At 41.3% G+C, this 12,323-nt stretch overlaps 1 protein-coding gene across 4 annotated transcripts in view; it reads left to right on the top strand.

The window, feature by feature from the left end:
* Positions 1-12,323, top strand: part of SIDT1 (SID1 transmembrane family member 1) — a 96,381-nt gene that overhangs the window by 27,588 nt on the left and 56,470 nt on the right. For 3 of the 4 annotated variants that reach the window (XM_021070355.1, XM_005670213.3, XM_003358806.4), the window contains 3 exons: positions 268-389; positions 1,372-1,542; positions 12,168-12,213. In XM_021070355.1, coding sequence (XP_020926014.1) covers positions 1,481-1,542; positions 12,168-12,213 — 108 coding nt within the window. In that variant the 5' untranslated portion in view covers positions 268-389; positions 1,372-1,480. Of the gene's footprint in view, positions 1-267; positions 390-1,371; positions 1,543-10,384; positions 12,214-12,323 lie in introns of those variants that run through there. The other variant, XM_021070357.1, reaches the window with a different exon arrangement.

Raw genomic sequence — 12,323 nt, 5'->3', positions numbered from 1 at the left:
CAGAATTTTGGCAGGTTGGACCCCAGCATAAGTTTCTTTTAAAGCCTTACCTAGTGATTTCATTGTGCGATCAGTGTTTAAAACCACTGTGGTTATAATATGAATAAGAAGACGGCTGGGACATTCGGATGATCTATCTTATTGATCAGCCACGAATGCGAGAAATTAAAGCTTTTCAGAGCTTCACATGGCAGCTGTGATGTATGATGTCTGTGCAGAGCATGCATGCATGGTTTGCATTATGTCTCTCTCTGCCCTGGCTCACAGGTGACTGCTGTGCGGGTGTATGTGAACAGCTCCTCAGAGAATCTCGACTACCCAGTTCTGGTTGTGGTTCGCCAGCAGAAAGGGGTGCTGTCCTGGCAGGTTCCTCTGCTCTTCCAAGGACTGTAAGTGAATCTTTCCCCAACAACTTCATTACTTTTGTTGTCTTTCAATGGCCTAGACCTTCACTGGCCTTTTCCTTAGTGAAAGTAGAAATCAGACTTTTGGAATGTTGACATGTCATGCATGCTGAGTGCATGCCCTGACCTGTTCCACTCTGTTCAGTTTCTTTCTCCTTTGCAAAGACTCCTTTATAAACACTCTGCCTAGATTTGTAGCACCTGGAAGAACATGTAGCATTTTGATTCTATCCAGAATGCTCTCTTCCTCTTACTTGGTTAGTGGGCCAGTCACTGAGTATTTAAGTCATACTCAAATGAATAACACCTCCCCCATTCTTCAAAATGTTCAGTGGGTGTGCTTTCTTTGTCCCATATTTATGCATACTTCTAAGTGATAGTTGCTGGGGACACAGTAGTGGAAAACAATGGCAAAGTCCCTGCCTCACAGAGTTTAAATTTTTGCAGGGGAAACTATACCGCGCTAGAGCATTAGTAAGAACATGGAAGGCATGAAGACACAGGCACATAGTAGGGTGTTCAATCATTTGTGGAGGTTGAAGAATTTAAGGATTGAAATCCTGACTCTGAGAGCCTTGATTTGAACTCTGAGGCTTTCTTTGTGTTCATTTAGCAAAAACTTGAAGAGTGGAAAAATGGAATCCACTGGTTGTTTTATGGGAACACTTTCCCGTTCAAAATCTGTTATTTTTCCTGACTGAATTAGGAGGATGGTTTGGTGTAATACAGACATGGTCTAAGTGCACGTGTCAGCACCCAGCGGTCCTCCTATCTGTGTTATAATGTCACACAACCCTGGACCAAACACACTAGCTCCGAAATTACTATCAGTAGGTCCCGTATGAAATTTTAAATGTAAGGACAGAAGGAAATTCAGGAAGGTGTAAAATGAGATGTTTCTTTCCCTGCTTGTTCACTGGGTCTCTTTCTCCTTCTTGCCGGCTCTTCCCTCCATTGGCTGCTGCAGATACCAGAGGAGCTACAATTACCAGGAAGTGAGCCGTACCTTATGTCCCTCGGAAGCAACCAATGAAACAGGACCACTGGAGCAGCTGATATTCGTAGATGTAGCATCCATGGCCCCCATGGGGGCCCAATACAAACTGCTGGTTACCAAGATCAAGCACTTCCAGCTGCAGTAAGCAAAGCTCCTTGTGGCCTTTCTCTGCACACTTGCCTCCTCCTCGTGTATGCTCATCCCAATTCGTTCCTTTCAGATAAGCACTCAGGAAAGAAATCACCTACTTTGCACATAGTCTTGGCACCTTCTAAACTCTCCTGCTCACCACTGGGCAGCAGGGCCTTAATCTGCACAATGGGGAGGCAGTAGGGAATTGGAGCAGGGCGTACGGGGGTGTTGACCTCATGGATGTATCTTTTCTCAGGGGTCTGTGAGGGCCCTGGACTGTCTATCGTCCAAGCAAGAGTGACCTCCAAGCACTGGTACTTTTGTGTTACTCACCAGTGCCACTCTCCAAAAAAACTTTTAGTTTTATTAGAAGAAAGATCTTAAGCTATTTTTCTTATCCTTATCACTGTTCCAGCTTTCTCCTCATAGTTAGGAATGTACACCTGTTGAAAATATGTTATGTGGCTTGGTTCTTTGTGCAAAAACATGATTGTTTCCTCCTCCTTGCACTATTATCCTTTGAAACTAAAGTAGTTGGGAGACAGGATCTCAAATTGTTTCAAGTAGACATGGAGCATAATAAATTCAGTGGTGGGCATGGTCTCTAAGGAGTCTGTTCTCTCCTAGAGGTTACTCCTGTAAGATACTGCATGAGTGTGTGTGAAACTGTAAACAGAAAGGCTAAGGTTATTCCTTAATAAGGCCAGAAAATTCATGGAGTTTCATGCCCTATCCTGCTCTAAGCTCAAGGCTTCTCAAAGGTTCAAAATATTACCTCCCCTCTTGGTGTTTTAAATAAATTTTTTTAAAATATATATTTCTAATTGGCTATATTAAGTTGGAATTTGTACTTATCAAAAGGAATCATTAAAAGCACAAAAAGAGGAGTTCCCATCGTGGTGCAGTGGTTAACGAATCCAACTAGGAACCATGAGGTTGCGGGTTCGATCCCTGCCCTTGCTCAGTGGGTTAACGATCCGGTGTTGCCGTGAGCTGTGGTGTAGGTTGCAGACGCAGCTCGGATCCCGCGTTGCTGTGGCTCTGGCGTAGGCTGGCAGCTACAGCTCCGATTAGACCCCTAGCCTGGGAACCTCCATATGCCGTGGGAGAGGCCCAAGAAATGGCAAAAAGACAAAAAAAAAAAAAAAAAGCACAAAAAGACAAACTGTAAACTGGAGAATATATTCCCTACACACATAACTAACAAAGGGCTCATATGCAGAATATGTAAGGAACTCCTACAGATCAATAAGAAAAAAAAAAAAAAACAGGCAAGCTTTTTGCTGCTGTCCCCAATATCACCCACTCTTCTGTGGCTCTGGCTTCTTCTGCGAAAGAATCTTGGAGCCTCTGAACCTGGGCACTACATGGAGTAGGGGCTGGCACCCAGGTGGGTACAAGGTCCAGACTCAGTTTCAGTAAAACAAATTGATTTCCTGAGGCAAAAATGAGGAGATCTCAAGAAGAGAAACTATGCTGGAAAAAAAAAAAAACCCTGACATGAACCTCTCACTAAAACTCTGGGACAGACACAGAAGAATATCAGAAGGGGAATTAATGTTTACATTTACCCAATGAAAAAATGAATATATAAGTAGATGCAAATATGCTAAGTAAAAGACTAAGAATGTCAAATGGGATTTAAAAAGAAAAAAGAAAACTAAATATATGTTGTTTATGAGTGCGATCTTAAAAAGAGAATATGTAAATGAAAATAAAAGGATAGTAAAAGAAATACCATAATGATACTAACCAGAAGAAAGTTAGCAGAGTGTATCATATTATACAAGGTATTCCTTAAAGCAAGAAGCATTACTTGAGATAGAGGGACATTTCATAATTCTAAAAGAATCATTTAGGAGTTCCTGGCATGGCACAGCAGAAATGAATCCGACTAGGAACCATGAAGTTGCAGGTTCGCTCCCGGACCTCGCTCAGTGGGTTAAGGATCCAGTGTTGCTGTGACCCGTGGTGTAGGTCACAGACTTGGCTCAGATCTGGCATTGCTGTGGCTCTGGTGAAGGCCAGCAGCAACAGCTCCGATTAGACCCCTAGCCTGGGAACCTCCATATGCCTCAGGTAGAGCCCTAAAAAAAGGCTAAATAAATAAATAAAAATAAAAGAATCATTTACAAGGAAGACAAATTTTAATTCTAAATTTGTATATACAAATATCATCACTTCAAAATACACAAAGCAAAAATTGAGGAATGAAAGGAAGAACCTGACAATCCCAGTATTTGTGGAAAATGTCTCCATAGCTAATAGAAAAGCAGACCAAATTTGTTAACAACATATATATGATTTTCCCACACTATGTGAAAGTAGAGCATTCCTATGAGCTTCTTTCATAAGTTAAACGGCATCAAGTGAAGAAACAATTGCCTTAGGATACATCTTGCTAATGGGTACACAAAACAAATTTAGATAAAGTACAGATGCTCATAGACACAGTTCAAAGTTATGGTGGCCTGATGCTGAGATGCAGAGTATAGTTCCAGGGAAGGAGTGTGGTGGTGCCACTCTCACTGCAGAACAAGTGCTGCAGGGTTGCTTAATGTAAAACAAATGCAGAACACTGTTTTCATTTTTTTACTTTTTTTTTTTTGAGTAAGCAAAAAATTTTCAGATTTCTTTCAGTTATCAAAAACAAGTACTAATGTAGCAAAGTGGTAATAAAGTGAATTTTCAAAAAGCAAGGGATAACAGTATACAGTAATTAGAATAGATATTGGCAAACTATAGCACATAGATTGGCCAATGGCCTTTGTAAATAAGGTTTTATTAGAACATAGCCCTACCCATTCATTTACATATTGTCTCTGGCTGTTTTCATGTTATAATGGCAAAGTTGAATAGTTGAGTTGAGACATTATGGACTATAAGCCTAAACATATTTATTATCTGGCTCCTTAAGAAAAATTTATCAACACCTAATATAAAAGAACAAATCAATGTGATTAATAAACAAATTAATGTATTTGGAAAATTGCATCAAAATGATAGAATACCTAAGCCTTTTCAGGGCATATACAATAGTTACCAAAGTTGCCAAGCTCTAATGCATATATTGATAAGTTTTCAGGGACTGGAATCCTGTATATGGAATTAAGATAGGAATCAACTACAAAATGATATTTTTTAAATTCCCAAATGTTTGGAAATTAATTAGTATAGTTCTAAATAACTTATGAGTCAAACAAATCACAATGAAAATTAGAAAATAATTTGAACAAATAATAATGAAAATATGACATATCCAAGTTTGGAAATGCAACTAAAGCACTGCTTTGAGGGAAAATGTGTAGCTTCAAACATCTATGTCAGAAAAGAGGAGTTCCCATGGTGGCTCAGCAGAAACGAATCTGACTAGTATCCATGAGGATGCAGGTGTGATCCCTGGCCTCACTCAGTGAGTTAAGGATCCAGCATTGCCATGGGCTGTGGTGTAGGTCACAGATGTGGCTCAGATCCCTCCTTGATGTGTAGACCAGCAGCTGTAACTCCAATGCAACCCCTAGCCTGGGAAATTCTATATGCTGCAGGTGCAGCCCTAAACAACCAAACAAATAAACAAAAAACACAGAAAAGAGGAATGGCTGAAAATCTATGTGTTAAGTATGCATTCAAGAAATTAGAAAAAGAACTGAAAACTCAAAGAACATATAAGGAAGTACTAAAATATGAGTACGAAATGATGAAACAGAGAACAAATGGAAAAAATGGGTGTAGAAAAAAAGTGATGTGATAACTTCAAGAGCAAAGAACCAGCTCTTCACCCCCCAACCAAAAAAGGGGAGAAGTTCCCACTGTGGTGCAGCGGGATTGGAGGTGTCTCTGCAGGGCCAGGATGCAGGTTCAATCCCCAACCCAGCACAGTGGGTCAAAGGATCAAGTGTTGCTGCACCTCTTATGTAGGTGGCAGATGTGGCTCAGATCTGTTCCCTGGCCTGGGAACTCCACATGCAGCGGGGTGGGTGGCCAAAAAAGAAAAAAAGGAAGAAGATCAACTACATCAGAGTTTCTAACAGGGAGGTTCGAGCATTATAGTATATATATGTTTAAAGTTCTCCAGGTGATTCAAATGTGCAGCCAGCGTTGAGAATGACTACCTTTAAGCAATGTCTGAATATAGTGCTTATGTTTAATTGTTTAAATAATTAAATTGAATTGTGATGTTAAACAATATGGGAATTCGTGCTCATAATTTGAAGGAGGTGGCAGCACATTAATTGAAGAGAGTGCAGTTTGAACTTTGGAGAAGCCTTGTATTTATTAATTGGTCTCTGTGTGTCTGACTTGTCACTGTCATCCGGTAGCAGTGTACTTGAATTCTAGGGCTGGTATCTGTGAGGCTAATTAGACCCTTTGGAGAGCCGAATTCTGTGCAACTGAAGTCATAAGGTCACAACTCTGTGTGAGTGTTAATGAATGATGTGCATGTGGTGAAACTGCAAATCTGTTCCCTCACATTGTTTTCTGCTTCCACCTCTCACAATGTGACTTGACCTCAGCAGCTAGACTCTCAGAGCATTTCAAAATGCACATAGTTACCAGGGCTTTTATGAGAATAAGATAAGCCTGAAAAGAGATGGTAACTGAGCTGTATGTTTCTGTTCCTCCCTGGTTCTGGACTGTCCCACACAGCCTTGCTGGAAACCCAGAAATCCGGAAGATGGTGGTAACAGGCAAGAGCTGAGGACTGTGGAAAGATCTGGACTCTGGGTATTGCAAAAAAAAACACTGAAAAATTAACTCAAACTCTCTAACATTGCAGTTTTTTCTGTTGTCTGTTTCTCAGTGACAGTAGACGGTACACGAAACACATCCTGGGATTTTTTTTTTTTCTTTTCAAATCATAATTAAGAATGGAGGATCTTTGGGAATCGAGTGCATTCATTTCACCTTTACAGATAAGCAGAGTGATGCCCAGAGAGGTTAAGTGAATCGTCCAAACTCACACAGCTAGGAAAGGGCAAAATCAAGACTAGAATGGACTCTAGACTTGAAGTTCTGAGCTGTGCCCACTATAACATGCTATTTCTACTTTCTGTTTAAAATCGTCCTCCTAATTTTTGTTGCCTTAAAAAAGTTTTTCAATTCCAGGAAGCATTTATTCATTCAAATCCAGTTTTAAAAAAATTTCTGCCTTAAGGCATCACCCCTTGCCATCTTAACTCTTTCCCACCTGCCTCCCCCCACACACACATCCCACCAGCTCTGCCCCCTTTCCTTTCCCCAGTCCCAGGTACTCTGGCATTCAATGCCAAAGCATGAAGCTGCAGGCAGGGAAGAGTTGAAGGCTTCAGGAGTGGAGGGAATCTTGATCCTGGGGTGGGAGGAGCTTGGAAGGGCAGTTAGGAAATTTAAACAGTTATCTAAATTGTGGTAGTTGGGAGTTCCCGTCGTGGCGCAGTGGTTAACGAATCCGACTAGGAACCTTTCGGTCCCTGCCCTTGCTCAGTGGGTTAACGATCCGGCATTGCCGTGAGCTGTGGTGTAGGTTGCAGACGCGGCTCGGATCCTGCGTTGCTGTGGCTCTGGAGTAGGCCAGTGGCTACAGCTCCGATTCGACCCCTAGCCTGGGAACCTCCATATGCCGCAGAAGCGGCCCAAAGAAATAGCAAAAGAAAAATAAATAAATTAAATAAATAAATAAATAAATTGTGGTAGTTGTGTGGAGAATGGATTTGAAGGGAATGAAACTGGATGCATAGAAATTAGAAGACTGATGGCTAAGGTCAAAATAAATAATGAGATGAACTGAAAAATTTGGAGGTGAGACTGACAAAACTTGAGCAGATATTCCAGATAAGAGAAACGCGAGAATTTCAAGTATGCATTAGAGAAATTAGAAAAGAGCTCCAGTCATAGCAGAGTGATTATCTGCTGGGCTTCTGTATGTGACAGTCCCTCAAGCACCTCAAACTCCATATGATCAGAATGGAACATACTAGCCTTCCCCGGATCCTGACCTGTAACATCTGTCAATAAGCCTCACCTGACCTCTGACATCATTGCTGGAGTCATCTTGGACTCCCTTTTCATCAGCTCCCACAGTTGATTGCTCATAGAGGGTGGTGCCACTAAGAGAAAAATGAGAGTTTTGAGGAGGGAAGGAAGAGATGATAAGTTCACTTTAGGACATGCTGAAGTGCAGCTGCCTGGTAGAGAGTTGGACATACAGGAGCGTGATACTCAGAAGAAAGGGCTGAGTGACAGAGAACCCACTGAGGAGAAGCATTTCAGAAAGGCTGGTCCACGTGGTGCCTGAGGCAGAGTTAAGGGAGTTAAGGGGAGAAACAGGCAGTACCCAGTCCTTGATTTCTGAGATCTCATATGTTGCACCAAGGAGTCTGGACTTCACCTTTCAGGATATGGGAATCACAAAAGGATTTTAAGCAGCAGAATATCATAACAGATCTGATTTTTAGAGATGACTTCAGTGGCCGTGTGGAAGGTGAACTGGAAGGGAGAGGGTGGAGGCAAATAGGCAAACAAAAAGTTGTTTGAAAAGAGAATGAACATATAATGGCAGCAACAAAGTTGTAAGAAGAAAAAGGTTCAAGTAATACACGAGGATAATTCACATGTGGCAGAATCAAAAATATAGTCCTACATAAGTACTTGCAGCCTTCAATGCTCCTCTAGCCTTCTAAATAAGAATCTTGAGTCTTTGTTTTGAAAGAGAGTTTAGAGTGTGTTAACTCAACTCCCATGTTGTGAAAAGTAGTCGATTTTTGAGGAAATGGGTGCATGAAGGGGCTTTTAGATCACTTTGCTCTGTCTCACACAATGTAAATCGCCCTTTGGTATTTTGGGGTAGACTAAAGTAATGATTTACATTGCTTTTCAATTACATTTTTCTTACTGGATGCTATATTGGGCAAAGATGGTGCTTCAGGTAGGAGCAGCTTCATCCGGGTTACTTTTATACTAATAGAATCAGTAAGACTTGGTGAGCAATCAACTGTGGGAGCTGATGAAAAGGGAGTCCAAGATGACTCCAGCAATGATGTCAGAGGTCAGGTGAGGCTTATTGACAGATGTTACAGGTCAGGATCCGGGGAAGGCTAGTATGTTCCATTCTGATCATATGGAGTTTGAGGTTCTTGAGGGACTGTCACATACAGAAGCCCAGCAGATAATCACTCTGCTATGATTGGAGCCCTGGAAAGAGCCCTTAGCTGGATATGGAAATTTGAGATTCACTGGTGGTGGTGTAGGTTTGGGGGCAACTGCAGAAATTATTATATATAAAATTATATATATATATGTAATATATGTGAATGAAAATGCATGTGGCTAAGGGAAACAAGGGGAGCAAGAACAGGATTGTGGGTAACATCCTCATTTAAGGGATGGTCTGAGAACTAGGGACTCTCAGAAAAAGCTGAGTCAGCATAGTGAGATGGGAGAAGACCCAGGAAAGCAAATGTCACAGAGCGCATGAGAGAAAAGAGAGAGGGAGTGGTTGTCAGTGCCAAATGTCACAGAGAGGTAGAGAAAGTTAAGGATTAAGTCACTGGATTTAACCATGAGGAGGTGGCTGGCAACCTCAAGGGGATGGTAGGGAAAGAAACCTAACAGCAGTGAGGGGAGGAGAGAATGAATGAGCCGTGAGAGCTGAGCACCCTTTGAAGAGTTGGCTGTGAAGACGGAGGATAGAGAATAACATCAAAGGAGGGAAAAGTGGGGTTTTTTTCCCCCTTGGGGTGTTTTGGGTCTTAATTTTGAAAATGATTGAGACTAGAGTATATTTATAAACTAAGGAGTAGAAAGGCAGATAAAATTGGTAGGAGAGTTGGATTTTTATAGAAGCAAAGTCCCAGAGAAGGAACGGAGGACAGGATTTAGCGCATACGTGGAGAGTTTGTTCTTAGACCAGCGTGATGAGGCAGAGGGGTGCAGATGACTGAGGGTCGAGGCAGATTTGGGGTAAACAAAGGCAGTTCATGACAGATGGCAGTAAGGAGATAACAGGAAATGATACTCTGAAGTCCATAGTCCAAATGAATAATACGGTGTAATTTCCTTCAACAAATAGAGTGAGGGTTTTGAACACCCATTGTGCTCTGTGCCAGGGCTCCTTATCATAAGATGAATACAATGCCCTGAATCTTATTACAGTCCTCTCTGCACTCACCTCGAAAATGACAGCTTTTGTTTATACAGGTCTGTCTACTTACCCTTTCCTCCCAGCCCCCTCTCCTTTTTCTTCCGTTTTGTTACTCTCCTGTATATATTTCTCCCTCTTCTCCTCATCTCCTTCCATTGCACACACATCTCTCTTGACTCCTCTGTTCCTTTTTTTCTTTCCCTCTCCCACAAACTAGTCAAGAAGAGGAAGCAAAGTTAGTTTTTAGGTCTTCTTATTTATTGAATAAACATGTGCTTCCTGTGTTTAACTTTGCTTTAAAAATGTTTACTTCCTCCACTCAAACTAAAAGTATGTATGTGTCTCAATTAGATTTTTAATATTGGTTAATGACCCCTGATAAAAATAAACCTTCCCCACCTCCCTCAAGACCTATGGGGAAGGAAGCAGAACCTTTCATCTGCAAAAGAAACCATGTTTGTTTGGGTTTTTTTGTTTGCTTGTTTGTTTTTTGCACACATTGCTGATTCCACAAGAAAGAGAAGACTTCAATGTGATAGTCTTAAAGAAAATAACCAGGAGTTCTCTTTGTGGCACAGCAAAAATGAATCCAACTAGGAACCATGAGGTTGTGGGTTGGATCCCTGGCCTCACTCAGTGGGTTAAGTATTTGGCATTGTCATGAGCTGTGGTGTAGATCACAGAGGTGGCTCAGATCTGGTGAAACTGTGGCTGTGGTGTAGGCCAGCAGCTGTAGCTCTGATTAGACTCCTAGCCTGGGAACCTCCATAAGCCATGGATGCGGCCCTAAAAAAGACAACAACAACAACAAAAACACAGGTGTTCAAAGTTTATATGTGCCGCATTAGTAAGGAAAGCATAAAGAACAAGGAAAAAGAAAAAGAAAACACGTATTGATGTTCCTGTATTCAATGTTTTCACTGGAATTCATATGACGGGGGAAGTTTAAAAACAAACTTCTGGCCAAATAAAACTGTTTGCTTCTGGGTATCTCACACTGTCTGTTGCTAGCCAAGAACATCAGAGTCCTCTTCATTCCCCTGACCTGGCAACGAAAAGAAATGAGGGCAGGTTGCCCCAGTAACAGCAGATGACACTCCCCAACACTGCTGACTCTGACTGTGGAATTTCAGGAGCACACACACAACTGAATTTGATGCTGACTTTGGCTTCATTAAGTGACTTAAGGCCACAAGTTATTAACCATGCTTCGGCAGAACCAATCTTTGACTCCGATGATGATTTCTATGGAAAGTGGATATTAACAAATTGCATTCATTGCTAAATTTTGAGCCTCATCTGCTGACAGTCTAAACTCTTTGTCATTCTCTTCATAAAGAGTGCTCAAATTTTATGACTTCTAAACACCTCCAATCATAAATTTTCTGCTTAAATGTCTTCACCTGCCTTCTCTAAAGGAATATTTAGTCAACATTTTAAACTGTTTAACTTTATAGAAGGAAAATTAGGAGTGGAGGGAAGGTCTTTAGAGAGCACCAGGCGTGAAGCTGGGGAGGCACCCCGAAAGAAGTTCAGGTTCAGGTTTCCAGAAGTGCAGGTGAGTTTGCCGGTTGGGACCATGCCATCCCCCAGATTGCACTGACAGTGTGTGTAATAGGGATCACACTATAGATGAGGCAAGAAACAGAAAGAATAAAAGCCCCAAAGCAGCCCTTACATGACTCTAGAGAAGACCAAATTAGTCTTTGTGTTTTCCAGGCTCTTGAACTGTTCACAGATGTTCCTTCCAAGAGCACTCTAAGCTACAAATGCATGCTTCCCACATGCTCCTCACCCTCTCCTTTTCTCAGTGCTGACTCACTGGTCTCTTTCACAGAAGAAGGAAAAAACCTAATTCACAGCAAATTAATAATTGGAGAAGAAATAACTTCATTATATTCTTTTGGTGGTATGTGCATTTTAAGGGTCTTAGAAGGCAATGCCTCACCAGAAGAAGATGCCATCTTGCTGAGAAATTTAGACAATGAGAGGGTACTTGGGGGCAGGAAGAACATGCTCCCATCCCTAAAGACCCTCCCATGGTGATTATCTATTCATAACATTTTTAAAAAAGTGATCTTTTGCATGGATGCATCAAAATTATTTCGAAGTGCTATCTGTATTATGCAAAAGAACCTCAAACCTTCTTTTACTCTCTTCTTCAGCCTGTTTCTGATACCCAAACCCTGTGCTTGATTGTAAAACCTTAAGAGAATCCAAAGACAAAAGTGTCTACAAAAGTAAACAAAGTTCTTAACTTATACAGGTATACCTTCATGGGTTTATAAAGCCATAAAATTTATTCCTCCGATTTAACCATTCTTGAGGGTTGAAACCACCAGGTTCCCATGCAGTGTATTTTGTCACGTTTATGGGCCCAGAACTACCTTCACCAAGGGTAGGGCTTTTCTTGCATTTAGTTTAAGATTTTTTTTTAAATAAATAATTTTTGCTTGCTAACTTATGCTTTTCTCTCACTTTTCCCCCACTCCCCTCTACCCCTTATATTTCTCAGGACAAATGTTGCCTTTCACTTCACTGCCAGTCCCTCTCAACCTCAGGTAAGTGAAGGGCTTCAAGGTTATCTGATGGTGTTACCCAGAGAAAGCCGGGTAATAGCTAGAATCACCGTGTGGTATTGCTCTTGATCTTTTACAACTTGAGCTATATT

The sequence above is a fragment of the Sus scrofa genome, chromosome 13, assembly GCF_000003025.6.
Source record: "Sus scrofa isolate TJ Tabasco breed Duroc chromosome 13, Sscrofa11.1, whole genome shotgun sequence".
Taxonomy (NCBI): domain Eukaryota; kingdom Metazoa; phylum Chordata; class Mammalia; order Artiodactyla; family Suidae; genus Sus; species Sus scrofa.
The sequence above is the reverse complement of the archived record's forward strand: the minus strand, read 5'-3'. Positions and strand labels throughout refer to the sequence as shown.